At 40.4% G+C, this 24,357-nt stretch overlaps 1 protein-coding gene across 5 annotated transcripts in view; it reads left to right on the top strand.

Moving 5' to 3' along the window:
• Positions 1-24,357, top strand: part of mpp2b (MAGUK p55 scaffold protein 2b) — a 302,536-nt gene that overhangs the window by 247,083 nt on the left and 31,096 nt on the right. For 4 of the 5 annotated variants that reach the window (XM_059956557.1, XM_059956556.1, XM_059956559.1 and 1 more), the window contains 4 exons: positions 4,224-4,451; positions 14,303-14,434; positions 22,842-22,950; positions 24,139-24,207. In XM_059956557.1, coding sequence (XP_059812540.1) covers positions 4,224-4,451; positions 14,303-14,434; positions 22,842-22,950; positions 24,139-24,207 — 538 coding nt within the window. The remainder of the gene's footprint in view (positions 1-4,223; positions 4,452-14,302; positions 14,435-22,841; positions 22,951-24,138; positions 24,208-24,357) is intronic. The other variant, XM_059956558.1, reaches the window with a different exon arrangement.

The raw sequence follows: 24,357 nt of genomic DNA, 5'->3' as shown, positions 1-24,357 counted from the left end.
TGATCAAAGCCCTTGCTGAAGTCCATGTAAAGAACATCCACTGGCTTTCCTTAATCAATATTCCAGGTAACTCCCTCAAAAAACTTGAAAAGATTGTTGAGACATGACCTACCATGCACAAAGTCATGCTGACTATCTGTAATCAGTCCCTGTCTATCCAAATACTCATATACCAAGTCCCTTGGAATACCTTCCAGTAGCATTCCCACTATTGATGTCAGGCTGACCGGCCTATAATTTCCTGCCTTATGTTTGGAGTCTTTCTTAAACAGCGGAACAACGTTATCTATCCTCCAATCCTCTGGTACCTATCCTGTCGCTAAGGATAATTTAACTATCTCTGCTAGGGCCCCTGCAATTTCTGCATTAGCTTCCCCCAGGGTCCAAGGGACCACCTTGTCAGCCCCTGGGAATTTATCCACTCTAATTTTCCTCAAGATAGAAACCACCTCCTCCTCTGTAGATGGACACAGTCTATAGATGTGAGGCGAAGCAGCAGCAAGGTCAGGGACCCTATATTTAGGGTCTGTAAAGGCCTCACTTCTATAGACTCTGTGTCCATCTCCCAAGAAGATACAGATGCAAAAAATCTATCTAAGCTCTGCTGCTTCTCGTTTGGCTCCACACATGGATTGCCATTCTGATCTTCCAGAGGACCAGTTTTGTTCCTTGCAATCCTTTTGTTCTTAATCTATCTGTAGAATTCCTTAGGATTCTCCTTCACCTTGTCTGCTAGAGCAACCTCATGCCTTTGATTTCCTTCTTAAGTATTCTCTTACATTTCTTATACTCATCAGGTAGTCCATTTGTTCCTGTCTCCTCTCTGCCTACACCTTTTTGTTTCTTAACCAGGGCCTTGAAAACCAACGTCCCTTAAACCTGTTATCCTTGCCTTTTATTCTGACAGGAACATACAAACTCTATGCTTTCATAATTTCATTTTTGAAGGCCTCCCATTTACCAAGTATATCTTTGCCAGAAAACAGCCTGTCCCAATCTACTCTTGCCAAATCCTTTCTGATACTATCAAAACTGGCCTTTCTCCAATTTAGAATCGCAACTCGTGGACCAGACCTATCCTTTATCATAATTACCTTGAAACTAATGGCATTATGATCAAAAGATGCAAAGTGTTTCCCTCTACAGACTTCTGTCACTTGCCCTGTCTCATTCCCTACTGGACCTAGTCGCGCACACTCTCTAGTTGGGAGTTCTATGTACCGATTAAGGAAAATTTCCTGAATACATTTGACAGACACTTCTCCATCCAGCCCTTTTACTGTTTGGGATTCCAAGTCAATATGTGGAAAGTTAAAAACACCAACGATCACAGCCTTATGTTTCTTGCAACACACTGCTATCTCTCTACAGATTTGCTCCTCAATATCACACAACTATTGGGTGGTCTATAATGTAATCCTGTTAATGTGGTTGTACCTTTCTGATTCCTCCATGCTATCCATAAAGCCTCACTAGCTGAGCTCTCCAGTCTGACATTTTCCATGACTGGTAATACCAACTAACCTCCTTTAATCCCTCCCGCTCTACCAAGTCTAAAGGAATGGAAGCCCGTAATGTCCTGCCCCTCATGCAACAAAGTTTCACAAATGGCTACAATGTCATAATTCCATTTGTTGATCCATGCCCTAAACTCATCTGCCTTTCTTACAATACTCCTTGCATTGCAATATGCGCAAATCAGACCATTAGTCCCTCCATGCTTGACCTTTTGATACATCTTTCCCTACAACCACTCCACTATCTACTCTGGAACTCTGGCTCCCATCCCCCTGTAATTCCAGTTTAAATCCCTCCTCCCACCATACAGCACTCAGAAAGTTTCCCGCTCGGATATTACCCCCCCCCCCCCCAGCTCAAGTACACTGTCCCTTCTGTTTAGGTCCCATATTCCCTGGAAGAAAGCCCAATGATCCGAAAATCTGAAGCTCTGCCTCCTGGACCATCTCCTTAGCCACATGTTAAACTGTGTGATCTTCCTATTTCTCACATCATTGGCATGTGATACAGGTTGCAATTCTGAGATCACAACCCTGGAGGTCCTGTCATTTAACTTAGCACCTAACTCCTTGAATTCACTTTGCAGGACCTCATCATCCCTCCTACCCTTGTTATCGGTGCCAATGTGGGCCATGAACACTGGCTGCACATAAAAATTTTGTGGACTCAATCCGAGATGTCCCTGATCTTGTCACCCAGGAGGCAACATACCATTTGAAAATCTCATTCTCATCCTTTCTGTCTCCTTAACCAATGAATCCCCCATCACCACAACTCACCTCTTCCCCACCCCCTATCCTTCTGAGCCACAGAGCCAAACTCTGTGCCAAAGACCTAACTGCTGTGATCATCCCTCCCAACAGTATCTAAAGCAGTATACCTGTTGTTGAGAGGAATGGCCACAGGGTATTCTGCACAGACTACCTTTCCCCCTCCTGACAATCACACAGTTACCTGTGTCCTGCACCTTGGGTGTAATTACATCCCTGTATGTCCTATCTATCAACCCTTCAGCCTCCTAAATAATCTGGAGTTCATCCGGTTCCAGCTTGATCTGTTAGGAACTGTGGCTGAATGCACCACTTGCCGTTGCAGTCATCAGGGACACTGGAGGTCTCCCTGCCTTCCCACATCCCACAGGAAAAGCATTGAACTATCCTGTCTGGCATCCCAAATGCTCTAAATGTGCAATAAGAAAGGAAGAATAAATAATGAAACTAAAATCTACCTATGGCCTATGCCTCTCCTTGCTGAAGCCTCGAGGAACCAAACACTCAACTTCCCACTGGCCCACTCACACAATGGTGGAACTGCTTAAACCTAATTTCTTTTTATTGGACCTTGCCAAGTGCCTAATTATGCGCAATTTATTGTCTCCTTAGGGACTGTGATGTGCAAAAAGTGCTGAGTGCCCCCGCTCGCTTCTTTTAAACTGTCTCCCACTATGCAATCTAATGTCTTCTCGGGAACTGTGATGTGCAAAATGTGCTGACTGCCCCCACTCGCTTCTTTTAAATGCTCTCTTCCACTAGACAATCTAATGTCTCCTCAGGAACTGTGGCATGCAAAATGTGCTGACTGCCCCGCTTGCTTCTTTTAAACCCTCTATGTTGCCACCCACAGCTCCAATCCGCTAATTAAATTTGCCGACGACACTACTTTGATTGGCCTTATCTGAAACAATAATGAGGTGGCCTACAGGGAAGAAGTCCCTGACACAGTGGTGTCAAGAAAACAACCTCTCCCTCAATTTCGCAAAAACAAAGGAGCTGGTTGTGAATTACAGGAGGAGTGGAGACAAGCTAACCCCTATTGACATTAATCAATCTGTGGTTGAGAGGGTGAACAGCTTCAAGTTCCTCGGCATCCACATCACCGAGGACCTCACGTGGTCTGTACACACCAGCTGTGTGGTAAAAAAGGCACAACAGTGCCTATTTCACCTCAGACAGTTGAAGAAGTTTGGTATGGGCCCCCAAATCCTTTCTCCAGGGGCACAATTGAGAGCATCCTGACTGGCTGCATCACTGCCTGGTGAGGGAACTGTACCTCCCTTAATTGCAGGACTATGCAGTGAGAATTGCGAACAGCCCAGCACATCTGCAGTTGTGAACTTCCCATGATTCGGGATGCTTACATAGACAGGTGTGTAAAAATAAAAAAAAAAGGCCTGTAGGATCATTGGGGACCCAAGCCATCCCAGCCACAATCTATTCCAGCAGCTACCATCTGGGAAACGGTACCGCAGCATAAAAGCCAGGACCAACAGGCTCTGGGACAGCTTCTTCCAGCAGGCCATCAGACTGATGAACTCATGCTGACTTGAATGTACTCTATATTACATTGACTGTTCTATTTATTATAAATTACTATGATTGCACATTTAGTTGGAGACATAACGTAAAGATTTTTACTCCTCATGTATGTGGAGGATGTAAGAAATCAAATCAAATCAATTCAATTCAATCAATTGTACACAATCCAATGTCTCCTCAGGAGCTGTGGTGAATGGCATTTTAAGTCATCTTTTTAAGTGAATAAAATGATAGCTTAGAGAAATAATCAGCTATTCAATGTGTCAATGTACTCCTTTAAGTATTGTGATGGTTCTTTGAATTACAAAATCTTCTCATTCTATAACAAAGAAATACCTTTGTAGAAGATGTGACTGTCAGTCAATAATAAGTAGTAATACTTCTCTCCAGGGTGTAACATTCAGGGTTGAAAACAGTGAACTTGTGATTGCGCGAATTCTTCATGGAGGCATGATTGACCAACAAGGTCTGCTACATGTGGGGGACATCATCAAGGAAGTGAATGGAAAAGAGGTTGGGAATGATCCAAAGGTCTTGCAGGAAATGCTCCAGAATGCCAGTGGAAGTGTCATCCTTAAGATCCTACCTAGCTATCAGGAACCACATCCTCCACGCCAGGTAAGAACTAAGTTATTATATTCATTTGCTGATCCAAATGTTATGAACAATTCACAGTGACAATTTTTCAACCTTGACTTTATTTTTGTTGCGTCATTAGTCTGAGGATTTGCTTAATCGATATGTGAGGGATAACTAAGCTGTGTGGAATTTGAAAACAATGAAAGTGCAAAGATAAAGTGAAAATGGATGAGAAAAGGTGAACAGAGGATAGGTTAAAAGGGGCTAAAAGAGTATTGATTTGATGTTAACAAGTTTCAGATCAATGTTAATATAGAAGTTAAGAGCCAAAGAGCAGGAATAGTTTCCTTGGCCCTTTGAGTCTGCACTTCCAGTCAACTTGATCATGGCTGAACCTTAGTTAGTTGCTCTTCCTATATCTTTGATGCTTTTCATGCTGAGATATTGATCCACCTCTTTAAACATATTCAACAACTTGGTCTCCACCTGTTTCTGTGGTAGATAATTCATCAGGTCCTCCAACCTTTGAGTAAATACATTTCCCACATCTTAGTCTTCTATAGGTGCACAGTGAAAAGTATCCTAACTGATTGTATCATGGCCTGGTATAGAAACACCAATGCCCAGGAATGGAAAAGGCTCCAGAAGATGGTAGATAAAAGGAAAGCCCTCTCCACCACTGAGTACAAGAAAGCAACATCCATCATCAAACACCCAGGTCTATCCAGGTCTGCTCTTGTCTTGCTATTACCATTAGAGAGAGTACAGAAGCCTTAGATCCCACGCCACCAGGTTCAGGAATAGTTGTTGCCCTCCAACCATCAGACTCCTGAACCAGTGTAGAGAACTTCATTCACCACTAGTCTGAACTGATTCTGTAACCTACAGTGTCTCTTTCAATGACTCTTTACATCTCATGTTCTCAGTATTATTTTAATTGCACAGTTTGTCTTCTTTGTCTTCGTTGTTTCAGTCTTTGAATGTTTATGTAGGGTTCTTTTGTAAAATTCTATTGTATTTTTTTCCCTGTAAATCCCTGCAAGAAAGTGAATCAGATACCTACTTTTCTGTCTGTTAACCAGTTTCATCGTGTGACATAATCACATGCCTTACACCAATTTCTTAAGTGGGTCATCATGAAAGACCTCCTAAAAATCCACATGCACATCCTTGTATGTTTACTGTCACATTCTTTTTCTCTTATTTTCCTCTTTTAATCCCAACCTCCTCACACTTTTATATTGAATTTTAAACTGCTTCCAAATTTCTGACTTGCAGCTTTTTTTGGCAACTTTGCGTGCTTTTTTTGGATCTAATCCCGTCCTTAATTTCATTTGTAAGATATGTTGGACTGCTTATCCTTTTACATTTGTGCAACCATTGCATTTCCTACAATGTTAATCATTTTCTATTCATCATCATGCATTTTATTGACATTCCCTATTCTATCATCTTACTCCTTAGACCATTACAGTTTCATTTGCTAAATTTAGGAACATGGTTTTCAGATCACATTAGACTCCATTAGTACTCAAGAAACCTCATTGTGGAAGTGCTTGATTTCATAAAAGCATTCTTACCTGCTGGAAAGGAGAATAAATCTGCCCCACCTGGCCTAGGCAAAAGATCCATCCTATCAATACCCTGCATAATTTTATTAACCTCAATAGGGTCAATAATCAGCCTCCTACATTCCAGTGAAAATAAGCTTACTCAATCCAATTTATCCTTATTACTACAGATTCCCCCCCCCCTCCAGTTCCAGGCAACATACGGGTAATTTTTTTCCATAATGCTGTCACATCTTTCCAGTAGTGTGGTGGCCAGAACTGCACGAAATACTCTAAATGTGGTCTAAACAATGTTTTACCTCCTGTCCCTAATAAATGTATGTTGGTGGTCTTCTGCTGCTGTAGTCCATCCACTTCAATGTTTAATTTGCTGTGTGTTCAGAGATGCTCTTCTGCACACCATTGTTGTAATGTGAGATGATTTGAGTTACTGTCACCTTCCTGTCAGGTGACTATTCTCCTCTGACCTCGCTCATTTACAAGGTGCTTTTGATCATGGAACTGCTGCTCACTAGATGTCGCTCACTTGTTTTTTGCATCATTCTCTGTAAACTCTAGAGATTGAGCACAGAAATCCCAGGATATCAGCTGTTTCTGAGATACTCAAACCACCCCTTCTGGCACCAATAGTCTTTCTATGGTCAAAAGTGACTTGGGTTACATTTCTTCTCCATTCTGATGATTGGTCTAAACAGCAACTGAACCTCTTGACCATGCTTTTATGCATGGAGTTGCTGCCACATGATTGGCTGATTAGATATTTGCATTAATGAGCAAGTGTACCTAATAAATTGGCCATTGAGTGTATATTCTGCTGTATTCTTAGACAACCATCCTCTCTAAGCACAACCCTGCCAATTTTCATGTCATCTCCAAACATGGTCATTTTACCCTACGTTCCCTTCCAAGTCATTTATATTACAAACAACAGAAGTCCCAGCGCAGAGCCCTGCAGAACACTACTTGTCACGGATTTCCAGTCAGAGAAACACACACCCACCCTTACCCTCTGCCACCTATCATCCAGCCAATTCTGGATCAAGTTTTCCAATGTGTCCCAGGTCCTTTGTGGATTAACTTTCTGGACCAATTACCATGCAGGACTATGGCATATGGAAATCACACATTTCATATAGAGTCTAATGCAGGGTTTTGACCCAAAACATCAACAATCCTTTTCCTCTCACAGATGCTCCTCACCATGCCAACTTCCTCCAGCAGATTGTTTGGGTGTGTGATTTGCTTAGAAACCCAGATTCTCAGGTGAACGAAAAGTTAAATGGCACTGGAGCACCCATTTCAGAAAGCAGGTGCAAACTGAGCACTCTGTGTCCCAAAGGAAAGTATAAGAAATAATATAATAATGGTGACTCTACTAATATGAGGTTGATAAAAGTGGGCTGAGATCAATTACAATAAATGAGCCTGGGTATTGATGTAAGAAAAATGAATTAATAGTTATAATCCATAATTTCATCAAGCATTGCAGATCAAAATTGCTATGCAAATATGGCTATTCAGCAACCATCAAACTGCAACATTTCCAGTCATTCGTGCCTACTATATTCAAATGACTTGAGATTTTAATTATTGACTGGAATTTATCTAGGGGATTAATTTTGCATCAAAATTCTAATAAATGGATAAGCTAAAGCAGTCATGGGAGAAACTTTTCTTTGATATTATTTCAGCCATTGACTCATTTAGTACTGAAGCTTTAAGTAAGTTCTTGAATAATGATTATATTCATCTAAGCAGAATGCATATAATGATTACAAATAGTTGAGAAAGTGTTTTCAGAGAATGTTCCTATATAAACCCTGGTTTCTAATGAATTGGTTGATTCCACTTTAAAGTGCTGCAATCAGCTATTGTACATTTGAGCTGGAAAAAGTATAAAGTGTCATTGTTTTCCAAAAGTGATCATCATCCATTGACTTCCACTGGAAATTACACCTCTCTCTGATGACCAATTAGTCTTAGGCATTAAGTGGGTATACTTGAAAGTTTTCTGGTATTTGTTATGAAAAGACTGAGGGTGAACAGTAGCATAAGGCTTCTGGAGGCCATGTGTCCAAAGAGAAGAGCGATGTAGCAGTTTAGCTTCTTTTGAAGAAATACAAAGATGGAAGGTGGATGTCTGCTTTCCAGAGTGGTGAGTAAAATCACAACCTGCATTTATTTAATACATTTAAAATATAGTAAAATGGCCAAGGTTTTATTTGATCGAACAAAACTTGACAGTTTTATATGAGGCAATTTTATAAGACTTCGGTTAGGTTGCACTTTGGTTCTGGTTACCTCACTACGGGAAGGATGTGAAGGCTAGTGTGCTGATAGAGGCTTACCAGGATGCTGCGTGTGCTAGAGGGTATTAACTCTAGGGAGAGGTTGTTGTCTCTGGAGCATCAGAGGCTGAGGGGAGGGGATCTGATAACAGTTTAAAGAACTATCAGAGACATAGATAAGATACACAACCAGAGTCTTTTTCTCAGGAAAGAAAGGCAAAAATCTAAGGGTGTAGCTTTAAGGTGAGAGGGACAAAGTTAGAAGCAGCTGTGTAGGGAAAGTTTTTTTTTCAGTGTCAAGGGGTGATGGTCCAATAGTGGTTTTCAAAATAGGCACATGAATATGCAGGGAAGGGAGGGATATAGATCGTATACAAATAGAAGGGATCATTTTAATTTGGCATCATTCTTGGCACAGACAGCATGGGCTGAAAGGCCTGTTCCTGTGATCTACTGTTCTAGAATGTTCTATGAAACTGAGCTACAAAAGAAAATAACTGAAGGCTTGACAGACTTTAAGGAGCATTGTAAAAAGAGAAAGAAGCAGAGACAATTAAGGAGAGAAAAGTTATTGCAAATAGAAAATATAGCATTAATTGAAATTCATTTGTGATTTTCTATTTCCCTATAATTATTTTGTTATTATTACAGCCATGTTGATTCACTACAGGAATGCTGAAAAAGTGCTAATTGATTCATGCACCATCAAGGGCTGCAAATTTGTCTTGCCATGATGATTAATCATGAAATTCTAATTGGAAATGAAATACAGTTTGTGCGTTATTACAATTTGGATGTTTAATTTGTTTGGCTCAATTAGTTGGACAGCAGAATAATTGTCTTTGATGCATGGATGTGTGGGGCATCCTGGCCAGGGATGTCTCCTGCCATGTGAAGGGAGGCCATGGGGAGGAGAAAGCAGGAGGCAACCATGCACAGCCAACGAGGGAAAGAAGTGTGTGAGCAAGCACGGTGCCCACCAAATCTCCCCGGGGGATGTACAGATTTTAGTTGCTATGTTTTTCATAGTATTTATAAACAAGGATACAATTATACTGAAGGACCTATTCATTAACAAATGAAAGACTTGTATCCTCTAGCACATTAATCCCTTACAGAACGTATTTTTGTTTCTTATAGTAAGTGAAATACTATTAATAAAAGCCAGATGCTGCAGGGATTCACACAGGTGTAGTTTTATTCTCCCTTTCAAAGTGTTTATAAGAAGTGTTGAGTTCATCTGGAAGTGAAGCATCACAGCCAATTATGATGTTTGGTTTCACCTTGTAGGAAGTAATGGCCTGCAAACCCTGCCAGAGCTGACCCACATCCAATTCCATCTCTAACTTCACTTGGAATTGAGTTTTTGCTCTTAAGATACCCTTCCATAGGTCATAGTATCTGTAATTCTTGTACAGTTTAGGATGTCACAGAACTAGCCCTCAGCAGACTACAAATCTCATGGTTCATTCATGGCATACATGGGTATGTCCACTATGCTCTCAAAGGTACATACACATCCCCACAGGTCCTGAAGAAGTCAGTCACGATGGTGGTATATTCATTCAGTTCTACTTACCTCTCCGACAACACTGCACTTGTCAGAAGTGCTTTTTTTGGCCTATGGTAGATCCAAATTTTTCGTATCAAATTACTGCAAAATCTCAGCCCTGAAGATTGAGTTGCCAAGTTAAAGTGACAAATATTTTACCATTTTAAGAAAATCTGCTTTTAGGTAATTAATGTGATAAACCTACCAATGAACTTCTAGCTCCCTGTTATTATGACTTGTATAATCATCCATTTGCACTTAAAAGTACAAATATACTCACTTAATTTTCATTATATTCTGATAGTTATGCCTTACTTATCAGAATGTGAGTACTTGGATAAGTGTAGTGTCCTTATTTGATTCTTCAGTATGAAAATGGGAATTTTTATTCCCAGTTAGCAGAAATCTTATATCTATTTCTCAACGTTGTAAAATCTTAATGGCTTGCTTTACATTAAGTTGTGATCACCCAGAGTTCAGCCATATTTCCACAACTAGCTTCCTGAAGAATTAACAACAGAGGGCTTTCATTTATGCCTCTTTGGGTGTCAGGACAATATTACTGAGGAGCTTACTGAAGTCATCCCCTCTTCATCCCAAGTAAAAACAAAAAAAAAACTGAACACCCACAGCAGGTCTTATAGTTTCAGTTTCATTTGCAAACTCTATGAAATATTAACTCTGCTTATCTACAGATAATACCTGACCTGCTACCTGTTTCTAACATTTTCTGTTTTCATTTCACATTTCCACCTTCTACAGGTTATTAATGATTTTCAATTATCTTGCTCTGAGTCTACTTCATGAACCCTTCTCTTTCAATGCGCAATTCATAGTTGCCTTTGAAGACTTCTGATTCACTTTAAATACCCTCACCATTGCAGTTGATAATATTCAAACATCATTTTATCCTTGGGTGACATTAAAAGTTATTCTCAGGTTAACGCATAATTTTCTCAAAGCAATTTAGAATTTAATGTTTTCATTTGTCTATTTATTTGGTCAAAATTTATTTGGGCTTTGCAAATTGCAAAGTTTTTTAGTCAAGTTATAATCAATAGAGTCAGTTACTCCCTAACTAGAACAGGATAGTTACTATCTGTTCTGTAAGGTGGACTCTTGACCTCACAATCTGCCTCATTATGATCTTACACATTATTGGTTACTTGCATTGCACTTTTTCTGCAGGTGTTGCACTTTGTTCTGCATTATTAATGGTTTATCTTGTTCTACCTCAATTCACTGTGTAATGATTTGATCTGTATGAACAGTTAACAAGACGAGCTTTTCACTGTATCTCATTACATGTGACAAAATATTAAACCAATGCCAAGCAACACACACGAAATGCTGCTGGAACTCAGCAGGCCAGGCAGCATCTATGGAAAAGAGTACAGTCGACGTTTTGGGCTGAGACCCTTCATCAGGACTTTTCACCAGTCCTGATGAAGGGTCTGGTCTCGACCCAAAACGTCAGCTGTTTACTATTTTCCGTAGATGCTGCCTAATCAGCTGTGTTCCACCAGCATTTTGTGTGTGTTGCTCTGATTTCCAGCATCTGCAGATTTTCTTGTATTTGCAGCACCATTGCCAATCTGCCATCCACGTGCAATGTATACTGGACAGAGTTAATGCATGATTATAATCCAAATACTCTTCAAATCTGACACTGCAGCCCAAGTGACTTTTAAGCAGAAATTAAATGGAGTTTAGATCTAAAGAGATTTGTGTGGGTAAGTGTGAATTGAATTCAAATGAGATTGGAGTGCTTTGGAACCAACAAATATAATGAGTTCTGCTGGATGTAGAACTAAAGGTTCCCACAGAATTGCACCGAGGAGCATCCAGCTAAACTGGAAATGACTTAGAACCAGTGAGCAACTACTGGTGTGTGTCTACACAGAGAAAGTAGTTACCAACTGAAGAAGTATGTGAAATTCTCAGGAAGTGAATCATTGCAAGATTTCATTGCTTTCTCTTTCAAAAATACCAAGGGTAAAACAGCACGAAGATGATTTTTCTTGGGGGGAATGTTGCAGTAAGTATTCATTATCTTACTATATAAAAGTTAGTCAATTTTTCATTGATTCTGTTATATTTCTTTGTTCTACTGTCAATGCCTGCAAGAAAATAAATTGCAGATTAGTATATGATGACATATATTACTTTTTTAATTCATTTACTCTGAGCTTTGAACTTTTGAAATTTGAACACTATTTATTTAGAGATACAGCGCGGAAAAGACCTTTCTGGCCCTTCGATCCGCACCGTCAGCAACCCCCGATATGATCCTAGCCTAATCACAGGATAATTTACAATGACCAATTAACCTACTAACAGGTATGTCTTTGGACAGTTGGAGGAAAACCGAGCTTCCAGAGGAAACCCACACAGTCCACAGGGAGGACGTACAAAGTCCTTGAGGAGGATGCCAGGATTGAACTCTGAACCCCAACTCCCCAAGCTGTAGTAGCGTTGCACTAACTGCTACGCTACTGTCGTGTCCTATCTGACACTGTTACCTATTGTTTGATATAAATAATCTGAGACTATTGTGTAGTAATGTTATTGGTATTCAGGGGTGGTTATATAAAATTATTTAGTTTGGAAGAATTCTGTTCCTTATCCATGTAGGAATATTTGTTTTATATCTTATATTTCTTGAACCAATAATTTGACCTGAATTTATAGAGATGCAAGAGTTTGTTCCTCTACAAAATTAGATCATGAGCACAATGAATAATGCCGTGCTTAAAGGTGGCAATACTCTGTCTTACACTCTGCCTATTGCCAATTATCATTTCACAAGCTACCTTGAGTTAACTACTCCAAGCCTGCAGTGCTGGAAACACAGAATAAAATTCTATTGAATGCTTGTTGGGTTTTATTAGTGTCTATTTTTAATTTTGATCCCTTGTTTTAGATTTACCTACAAGTAAGTGTTTCATTTTCAATGTCTACTCTGATAATGTCCAAGACCTTTGTTATGCAACGGTGCACTGTTCTGGTCTCTATATTGTACATTGAGGCAGTGGAGAGGATTTATATGGTCATGAGAACTATAAGGTTGCAAATACTGAAGAGGAAAAAGGCCAAAAATAAAATGCTTACTCATTCATGACAATTACAACCTCTAAATACTCATTGTATCCTTATAAATTATTTTTGCACCTTTTACATTCTCTCAGTATCCATTATATAGTGTGGTAACCTGAGCTGCAGTCTAATCATCTCTCTATATAAGCCTAAAATAACTTAATTGCTTTTCAGCTCTGTGTCTCATGAACGAACCACAGTGAAGTGTTTGTATTTTATCTAGCTGCGTTAATTCATTCTTTCACACTGCGACCATGGCACGTTATGTCTCCCTGCGTTTCTTGACCTATTTACAGCTTTTTATGTGAGTGACCATGTCACTTCTTCTATTGTGTAGTTGAATGGAGTTGTCAGGGTGTTACACAACTTAGAAGTAGGCCCACCAGCACCCATTTATTTTAATCCTATTATTTATTCTCCCCACGTTCCTAGTAACCTTGCTCAGATTCTGTCACTTACACCCAAGAAGCAAAGTGCCCAATTAATCTACCAACCTGTACTGCTTTGAGATGTTGGAGGAAATCATGGCACCTGGAGGAAATTCGCAGAGTCACTGGGAAAATGTAAAAACTCTATGACATAGAAGCACCGGAAGCCAGAATTGAACCCAGGTCACTGGAGCTGTGAGAGACTGCAGCTCTACCACTAGCCTTCCTCGTCTAGTGTATAATAAAAGATCAATATTAATTTCCTCCAGCTCAGTACTGAGACCAGAAGCAGCATCTCCCATCCGACCCAGTGTCCGAGGTTTGCATCTCAGCATCTCTGATTACTGTCACCATTTTCCCTCCATCACAAAACACACAGTCAAACACATAATATCAGCGTCGCTATCCCATTGTCAATTTGTGTGCTGCTGAAATCTCAAGATTTATCTGCACCTCTGCTGTTCAAATGATTTCCTGACTGGTCTACCATTTTCCAGCCTCTGTAGAGCTAAACTTTTCCAAAACCCCAAGCTTAACTTGAATCAAGCCATTTTGGCTCTGGCTGAGGCATCCCTTGATTTTAAAATTCTCATCCTGATCTTCAAATGTCTTGCTCTAGCCCTTGAGTCATCTGAGAACTCAACTGGTCAGTCCTGATTTCCTTTGCCTACGATTGGTAATGGTTTCCTCAGCTACTAAAGCTATCCCTAATTTTCTCCCTTCGTCTTTTTTTTATTTCCATTAAAACTTAAATTGAAATCTTTCCTCTTTGATAAAGCCTGTCCTGATGTATCTTTTGGTTTGGTGTTAGATTTTATTTGACTTCCCCTCCTTTGAAGCAGTTCAGGATGCTTGCAACATCAAAGTTTGGAGATAAATGCAAATTCTTGTTTTAATGCCACACTCATTTAAGAGAATGTTGAAATAATGGTGTCAATTTCTTAAATCCTTTCAGGTATTTGTGAAGTGCCACTTTGAGTATGATCCTGTCAATGATAACCTGATACCTTGCAAAGAAGCTGGCTTGAAGTTTACCTATGGCGATATATTGCAGATTGTGAATCAGGAAGATCTCAACTGGTGGCAGGTATTGTCAGTGTCTGCACACCACTTTCTTACCTTTCCAGCACAAACTCTTCTGCATTTGCTGAATTTCTCTGAACCTGTATAATCTGATAAGTAGCTCTACGCTCATTGGGCAGGATCTTCAGAAGGTCCCCATCTGTGACTCCTGTAAGTGTCCTTTCCTATCAGGAGATGGGTAAATGGAACAGTGGCTTAGCTAGTGACATTGCTGCCTCATAGCTTCAAGCACCTTTGGTTCAATCCTGATCTCTGATGCTGTCTTTGCAGACTTCATGTGACTGTGTGGGTTTCTTTTCTGGGTTCCTCCCACATTCCACAGATGTGCAGGTTGGTAGGTGGATTGGATCCTATAAATTTTCCCGAGTATCTAGGTAATGGTAGGAACTGGGGAGGAGAGGGGAGAGTGGGCAGAATTGAACCTGGGTTGCAGGCAATACACTATAGAAACCGTGGGGCCATTTTCTGTACTGTATGACGCAATTTGCCTATCTTGTATTTGGCCTATTATGACCCCTTCTCCCCAACCACAACCAAGGAACATCTTCATGGTGTTGTTTTCTTCTAGCCATCCCATCACTGAATGGCCCATTCCACTGGTATCTGATCAAGTTGGTGTACATGCATTGCTAAGTAACAGATGCTGCTTCTGCTTCTTGCCATTAGGTGTGAGCTACCCTGGGTTTAGTTTTGACTGAGTTCTGACCTGAACTGTTGTGGGTTTAATGCTAAGTGCCCTCAACTAAGTTGCAGATTTGCATATGTGGAATTTGGACCCTTTGTGTCTGCTACTGTGTAAATCTCACAATAAGCAAAATATGTCTGATGTAAAGTTTTTGTACCTGTTTAGAGCAGAGGCTCACCCATATCCATAAGTTGCTCAGCTAAAGCAGGTTTAGTTACCCATCACATTTACTCTAAATAAATTGTCATCCACTCAATGCTCATTTGAATTAGTCCTTTTGCCCAACATCTATGCCAACCATGCTTCCAGTCAAAACATGACCCATTTGCCCATGTTTAACCTGTATCCCACTAAACCTTTCCTATCCATATACCTCTCCAAATGTCTTGAACCTGCATCAACAACTTCTTCTGGCAGCTTGTACCAATAGAGAAGCAGAATTAGGCCATTTGGCCCATCGAGTCTATTCCACCATTTCATCATGGCTGATCCATTTTTCCTCTCCAACCCAATCCCCTGCCTCCCCCCCACCCCCACGAACATGTTCCTTCATGCCCTGACCAATCAAGAATCTAGCAACTTCTGCCTTAAATAAGGACTTGGCCTCCACAGCTGCCTGTGGCAAAGTATCCCACAGATTCACCACTCTCTGGGTTAAAGAAATTTCTCCTCATTTCCGTTCTAAAAAGACACCCCTCTCTTCTGAGGCTGTATCCTCTGGTTTTAGATTCTCCCATCATAGGAAACATCCTCTCCACATCCACTCTATCAAGGCCTTTCACCATTCAATAGGTTTCAATCAGGTCATTGCTCATTCTTCTGAATTCCAGCGAATACAGGCCCAGAGCCATCAAACGCTCTCCATTTGACAAGTCCTTTAATTTTGGAATCATTTCATGAATTTTCTTTGAATCCTCTGCAGTTTCAACACATGCTTTCTAAGATAGGGGGCCCAAAACTGCTCACAGTACTCCAAGTGAAGCCTCACCAGTACTCTACAGTCTCAACATTACATCCTTGATTATATTCTAGTCCTCTTGAAATGAATGGTAACATTGCATTTGCCTTCCTCACCACAGACTCAACCTGCAAATTAATCTTCCGAAAATCCTGCACGAGGACTCTCAAGTCCCTTTGCACCTCAGTTTTTTTTCTCTCCATTTAGAAAATAATCAACCCTTTCATTTCTTCTATCAAAGTGCATGACCATACATTTCCTGGCACTGTATTCCATCTGCCACTTCTCCCGTTTTCCTAATCTGTATAAGTCCTTCTGTAGCCTCCCTATTTCCTCAAAGCTACCTGACCCCCACCTATCTTCATATTATCTGCAAACTTTGCAACAGAGCCATCAATTCCATCATCCAAATCATTGATATGTAGCGTAAAAATAATCAGCCCTAACGCAGACCCCTATGGAAAGCCACTAGTCAATGGCAGCCAACCTGAAAAGGCTTCCTTTGTTCCCACTCTTTGCTTCCTGCCAGTCAGCCACTGCTTTATCCATGCTAGAATCTTTCCGATAATATCATGGGCTTGTAGATTATTAATCAGCCTCATGTGTGGCACCTTGTCAAAGGCCTTCTGCAAATCCAAATACACAACATTGTCTGATTCTCCTTTGACTATTCTGCTTGTTATTTCTTCAAAGAATTCCAACAGATTTGTCAGGCAATATTTTCCCTTGAGGAGAACATGCTGACTACAGCCCATTTTACCATGTGCCTCCACGTACCCCGAAGCCACATCCTTAACAATCGACTCCAACATCTTCCCAATTACTGAGGTCAGACTAACTGGCATATCATTTCCTTTCTTCTGCCTCTCTCCCTACTTAAAGAGTGGAGTGAGATAATCAATTTCCCAGTCTTCTGGAATCATTCCAGAATCTAATGCTTCCACAATCTCTTCAGCCACCTCTTTCAGAACACTGGAGTGTAGTCCATCTGGTCCAGGTGACTTATCTACCTTCAGACCTTTCCGTTTCCCAAGGTCCTTCTCTCTAGTGATAGTACTTTCACACACTTCATGACCCCTGACACCTGGAGCTTCCACCATACTGATAGCGTCTTCTGCAGTGAAGACTGATGCAAAACACTTATTCAGTTTGTCCGTCTTTTCCTTGTACCCTATTACTACCTCTCCAGCATTGTTTTCCAGTGGTCTGATATCCATCCTTGCTTCTTCTTTACACTTATATATCTGAAGGAACCTTCAGAATTCAATGTACTATCCTCTGAGTGAAGATGTTGCTCCTCAAGTTCATATTAAATCTTTCCTCTCTCACCTTAAACCTATTGTATACATCCTAGTTCTTGATTCCCCAGTCCTGGGAAATAGACTGTGTGCGTTCACCCTGTTCATGCCCCTCACAAATTTAGGCATTTCTCTAAGATCACCTCTTAGTCTCCTGTGTTCTAAGGAATAAAGTCACTGTGTCAGAGGCAGGCAGCGTAGTGAAACAAGGTCATGGCATTCAGTGTAGGAATGAGGACATTACATAGCAGTTGTATAAGTCATTGAAGAGGTTGCACTTTTAGCACTATGTACAGTTTTGGTCACCCTGTTATTGGGAAAACATGGCTAAACTGAAAAGAGCGCAGAAAAGGCTTGCAAGGATGTTGCTAGGACAAGGGCCTGAGTTGCTGGAAGAGGATAGAATAGTGAAAATTGCCTCGGAATGGGAATGGGATGGAGAATTAAAGTAGAGAGCTCAGGGTCACCTATGTAGACTGAACATAAGTGTTTAGCAAAATGATTACCCACTCTGCATTTGGTTTCACCAATATAGAGAAGTCATATGCCAGCACTGAGAACTGTACAGCAGATTGGAAGAGGTGCAAATGTACCCCTGCTTCAGCTGAATGGACTGTTTGGTGGGAAGGGAAGAAATAAAGGACTGATGTTTCTCTTTCCACAGGTGCTGCTTTACTTGAAGAGTGTTTCCAGTATTTCCTGTTTTATTTCAGATTTCCAGTATCTGCAGTTTTTATAAACATTTCTTTCAATGCAATTGACAGGGCCTAGTAGGGAGAGGAGGGGTGCAACTAAGCTGGAGGGAATGTTTGGTAATAGAAATTGGAATCTAATGTAATTTGCTTTGAACATCATCTTACCTTATGCCAAATCCTAACCAACATCATTTGCTACAGATCCTTCATACATTAACCTTCTGAGTTATGTCTAGCGTACCATCTTTTATTTCCTAGTTGGGGAACTTGCAGTGGTTGATAAATTAGTCAAATGTGTTGGAGCCATTAATATGTAATAAATCACACCATTGACAGAGATTATCAGATAAGGATTAATGACTCTGTTGAGATCATTTAATACTAACAGCTGTTGACATTTAATTTACTTGAATCCTTCAACTAATCATTATGGATCTTCTGACAGTGGAAGCATGTAGAGAAACAAACATGTTTAGAAGAGCAAAATGCTATCCTGAGAAACTTTGAAATACTGTATGGCAAGAAATGGAAAAGGATAATTGAGCCCATTCAATTAAAATTTGGGTTTCTGAATGGAACTCAGGTTTTAAACTATCAATTAATGCCAACCATCCTACAGGCCTTCATATTAAAATAATTTGTGATTTGCAATAGCAAAGCATTGAATCGTCTGGATTAAATTCAGCTCATTATCATTAAAAACAGCAAATTTTCCCTCTATTATTTGTTTTGCACCATACTTTTATTGCTAGTTGTTTTTCTCTTCAATACTGCAACTCCCATCTTCCAAAGACTACTCTGACTCTAGCCTTATCCATTTCTCTTCCATCTCCTTCCCAGTTATCAGTTACAATCCAATGCTTCCAGTTCCTTCACTAACATACTCACTTTTCCTTCTTTCTTATCCTCACAACCATTTCCCCATAGCTCTATCACATGTCCTACCCCCCTCCTTTTCACAGAATTATACAACACTACAGCACAGAAACAGGCCCTTTGGCCCATCTACTTTGTGTTGAACTATTCATCTGCCTCGTCCATCAATTTGCACCAGGACCATAGCCCGCCATACCCCTCCCATCCATGTACCTACTCAAATTTATCTTAAATGTTGAAATCAACCTCACATTCACCCACTTGCTCTGGCAGCTCACTCCACACTCTGAAGAAGATTCCCCTCATGTTCCCTTTAAACACTTCACCTTTCACCCTTAACCCATGACCTCTAGTGCTAGTCTCAGCAAACATTAGTGGAAAAGGCCTGCTTGCATTTACCCTATTTATAACCCTAATAATTTTGTATACTTCAATCAAATCTATCCTCAATCTTCTTCATTCCAGGGAATAATGTCCTAACCTATTCAAGCTTTCCCTATGACAGGTTCTCAAGCCCTGGCAACATCCTTAAAATTTTATCTACATTCATTCAATCCTACTTACACATTTCCTGTAGATAGGTGACCAAAACTGGACACAGCTCTCCAAATTAGGCCTCACCAATGTCATATAAAATTTCAACGTAACATTGCAACTCCTGTACTCAATACATTATTTATGGAGGCCAATGTGTCAAAAGGTTTATTCACAACCCTATCTATCTGTAACACCACTTTCAAGGAATTATGGATCTGTATTCCCAGATCCCTCTGTTCTGCTGCACTCCTCAGTGCCCTACCACTCATCATGTAAGATCTGTCCTGGTTGGTCCTACCAAAGTGCAAAACCTCATAATTGTCTACATTAATTTCCATTTGCCATTTTCAACCCATTTTTCCAGCTGGTCCAGATCCCGCAGTAAGTTTTGATGGTCTTTCTTGCTGTCCACTATACCCCCAATTCTGATTTCATCAGCAAATTTGCTGATCCAGTTTACCACATTATCATCCAGATCATTGATATAATGACAAACAACAACAGACACAGCACTGATCCCTGTGGCATATCACCAGTCATAGGCCTCCAGTCAGAAAGGCACCCATCTTCAACCACGCTCTGGCTTCTTCTGCGAAGCCAGTGTTTAATTCAATTTACTACACCTTATCTTGAATGTTGAGTGACTGAAACTTCTTGACCAACTGCTCATGTGAGACATTGTCAAAGGTCTTGCTAAAAAGTCTATGTAGACAGCATCCACTGCATTGCCTTCATCAACTTTCCTGGTAACTTCCTCGAAAAACTCGAAAAGATTGATTAGACATTACTTATCACACACAAAGCCATATTGACTATCCCTAATCAATCCTTGTCTATCCAAATAGGTAAATTTTCAGTCCCTTTGAACACCATCCAGTAACTTACCCACTACTGATATCAGCGTCACTGGCCTATGATTTCTTCGCTTATTCTTTGAGCCTTTCTTAAACAGCAGAAGAACATTAGCTACCCTCCAATCCTCTGGCACCTCACCCCTGGCTAAGGATGTTTTAAATATCTCTGCTGGGGCCCCTAAAGTTTCTGTATTAGTCTCCCACAGGTCCAAGGGAACACATTATCAGGCCCTGGGGATGTATCCACCCTAATTTGCCTCAAGACAGCAAAAACCACCTCCTTCATGATCTGTATAGGGTCCATGACCTTGCTGCTGCATGGTCTCACATCTGTAGACTCCATGTCTATCTCCTGAATAAATACAGATGCAATAAAATTCATTTATGATTTCCCCTGTTTCTTTCAGCTCCATGCATAGATAATCAATTTGATCTTCCAGAGGACCAACTTCGTCCCTTGTTATCCCTTTGCTCTTAAAATATCTGTAGAAGCCCTAAGGATTCTCCTTCAACTTGTCTGCTAGAGCAACCACATGCCTTCTTTTAACCCTCCTGATTTCCCTCTTAAGTGTTTTTTTGCATCTCTTATACTCCTTAAGTACCTAATTTGTTCCTGAATATTTCTTGAAAGCTGAGGCCCCCTAAACCTGTTTTCCTTGCCTTTTAGGTAGACAGGATCATACAAATTCTGTACTCGCAAAATTTCACTTTTGAAGTAGTTCCGCTTACCATGTACGCCTTTTCCAGAAAATAACCTGTCTCAATCCACCACACTTCCCTAATAGAGAAAAAAATCTACCTGAGGCCTATGCATTGATGAGCCAAAGCCTCAACTCCCCACTTTAACACTTAAACTTATTTGCTTTAATAGGTTTAAAGCATTATTTAAACCTAGTGCTAAATAGTACTAGGTGCCTAATTGTGCGCAATCCAATGTCTTCTCAGGTGTGGCGTGCAAAAAAATCCAACTACCCCCATTCGCTTCTTTTAAACTCTTTCTCCCTGTGCGCAATCCAGTCAATATCTTGTCGGAGCTGTAGTGCGCAAGATATGCCAACTGCCCCTGCTCTCCTTCTACTCAATCTGGAGCCTGCTCAGGATTGTGGTGCGCAAAATGTGCCAACTGACTCCCCTTGCTTCTTTTAAATTCTCCCCGTGCGCAATCCAGTATCTCCTCAAGACTGTAGCGTGCAAAATGTGCCGACTATCCCCGCTTGCTTCTTTTAAACTCTCCCTCTCTCTCTCTCTACTCAGTCCGGAGTCTCCTCAGGACTGTGGAACGCAAAAATGCCAACTGTCCCTGCTCGCTTCTTTTTAAACACTCTGTTCCTCTACATAATCTGGTATTTTCTGGGCTACAGTGCGCAAAAAAAGTCTGCTTCCCTCATTTCTTTTAAACACTCTGTTCCTCTACATAATCTGGTATTTTCTGGGCTACAGTGCGCAAAAAACGTCTGCTTCCCTCATTTCTTTTAAACACTCTGTTCCTCTACATAATCTGGTATTTTCTGGGCTACAGTGCGCAAAAAACGTCTGCTTCCCTCATTTCTTTTAAACACTCTGTTCCTCTACATAATCTGGTATTTTCTGGGCTACAGTGCGCAAAAAACGTCTGCTTCCCTCATTTCTTTTAAACACTCTGTTCCTCTACATAATCTGGTGTCTCCTTGGGACTGTGGCATGCAAAAAGTGCTGACTGTCCCCGCTGGCTTCTTTTAAACTGACTCTCCCTCTACTCAATTTGCGATTCCTCGGACCTATGGCATGCAAAATGTGCATTGGTATGTTCTTGGCTATTCTTCCTGCCACTCATCATGCTAACAGTTGGGCTTCAATCTTCGGAAACTGTGATTGTGGAAGCCTTTCTGCACAACCTTTCCCATGTCATTTATAGAGTCCATAAACACTGGCTGAAAGTAGACCTGTTCCTGCACAGACTTGGAAGGATAAAAGTGATGTGCAAACACTGACTGTCAGCATAATATGGTTGATAGTTACTGACTACCCATAATAAATTTGAGGGTACTGATTCCAAATGCATGGTGTCCATGTGACTTACCATCCATCAATCAAATAGGACCATTTGTTTTCTTTAGCACTTGGATGGTATGGTTGTGCGAGAGCAATGTCCTGGGACTGTCAACTGACTCTGGAAACCTACAAAAATACAGGCGGGATCTATGCTTTGGACAGGTCGAATGACAATGGCCTAGGTTATTGTTCTTTTCACTAATGTCTAAAAGACAATGGGGTTAAAATTCTACCCTAAAATATCATATGAACTTCTATATCAATATATATATACATAGGATGTTTACTTGTATATGAAAAGGATTCATTGTTTTAAAGTATTATTGCCCACACAGGTAAAGAGATTGTCTTAGTCCATCATTTTGATATAACCTCAGTCCCATTTTCATTGGGCAGCTATAAAAATCCGAGCCAGGGTACTGATTAAAGGCACCCACTAGAGTTTTGTTAATCCTTACCTCTCCTCTTGTCTTCTAGGCCTGCCATGTGAAGGAAGGAGGAAGTGCAGGCCTTATCCCAAGTCAACTGTTGGAGGAAAAGAGGAAAGCTTTTGTCAAACGAGATTGGGATTTTTCCACACCTTCAGGTATGTGTTGAATGATCTGTAAATCAGTGTATTGCCCCTCTGCTTTGTAAAAGTAATTCAGACACTTGGTTAAAACTATACTGGTTATTATTATTATTATTGTCATTAATAATAATAATGACAATCCACAGTGGGTTTCACTGACCAATTCACTTTACCAGGCAAAAGAATCAGGGTCCATGGAGTTTTACTGAAGACACAAGAGACTGCAGATGCCAGAATCTGGAGCAACACACAAATTATTTGAGAGCTCAGCATCAACAGAGAGAAATGGATAGTTAGCTTGCAAATTAAATATTTGAAATTCATGATATTCCATTTGTTTCAATGGGGAGGTTTATATTAAAAATATGTAGGTTTTACAAAACCAACGGTAAAGAAACAAAACTCACAGTTTAGCATCGACTATTTCCAAATCCATTTAATGCATGTTCCACTGTCCTCTCCTATCAGATTCCATCATTTTAAGCTTTTTGTCACTTTACCAATCACTCCCAGCTTCTGGTATCAATCCCACTCCCCACCCCCACCCCCCACACCACCACATCATCTGTCTATCAGCCTCTTTCCCGGACCCAGCAAGCCATGCTCCACCCTTTTCTCCACCTTTTTATACTAGCTGGCTCCCCTCTTTCCAGTCCACCTGAAGGGTCTCAACTTAAAATGTCGACTGTCTATTACCCTCCTTAGATGCTGACTGACCTGCAGAGTTCCTCCAGCACTTTGTGTGTTACTCCATCTTGGCTACTCCTGACTGTCCAGGCAGTCAGGGAAAAACTGACAAGACAAGAAGCAATGTAGGATATGGAAAAAAATTGATTAAAAATCTCAAATCAAGGAATAATACTCACAATGTAGCATGGAATATTTTCAGATCAGATTCCCAGAATCCAGCCACACAATGTGAGAAACTTCAAACAGACCACAGTCAGCACTGTGTACTGCATGTGAGGGCGAATGGTGACCTGGTCAGGTTTTCCAGCTTTCTCTGGCTTAATAACATACATGATGAATTCTCTATCATCTATTAATAAAAATTAGGATAACTTAAGTCAGTCTACTTAATAGCGTTAATACTTCAAAGCAAGCAATTTAAATCCTTGAATATAAAACAAGATTTCAATATATACCTAAAGCAATCTATGCTCTTTTTAACTATAATTATACCATATATTACTTCATTAATAGGTGCACTGTGCGGGAGTATGGGTGGAAAAAGGAAGAAGAAGATGATGTACCTGACCACAAAAAATGCAGGTAACTATCATAGGATTTGGCAAAGTGGTAAGTATTGCTTTTAACAGGTACACAGACACACACAAATGCATATATGCACACATATATACACAATGCATGCACAAAACTTGTACACAACACAGGTATTCTTAAAGTGCAGATGGCAATTAC

This window comes from Hypanus sabinus, chromosome X1 (genome assembly GCF_030144855.1).
Source record: "Hypanus sabinus isolate sHypSab1 chromosome X1, sHypSab1.hap1, whole genome shotgun sequence".
Lineage (NCBI taxonomy): Eukaryota > Metazoa > Chordata > Chondrichthyes > Myliobatiformes > Dasyatidae > Hypanus > Hypanus sabinus.
Note: the sequence above shows the minus strand (reverse complement) of the source record. Positions and strands in the feature narration are given on the sequence as shown.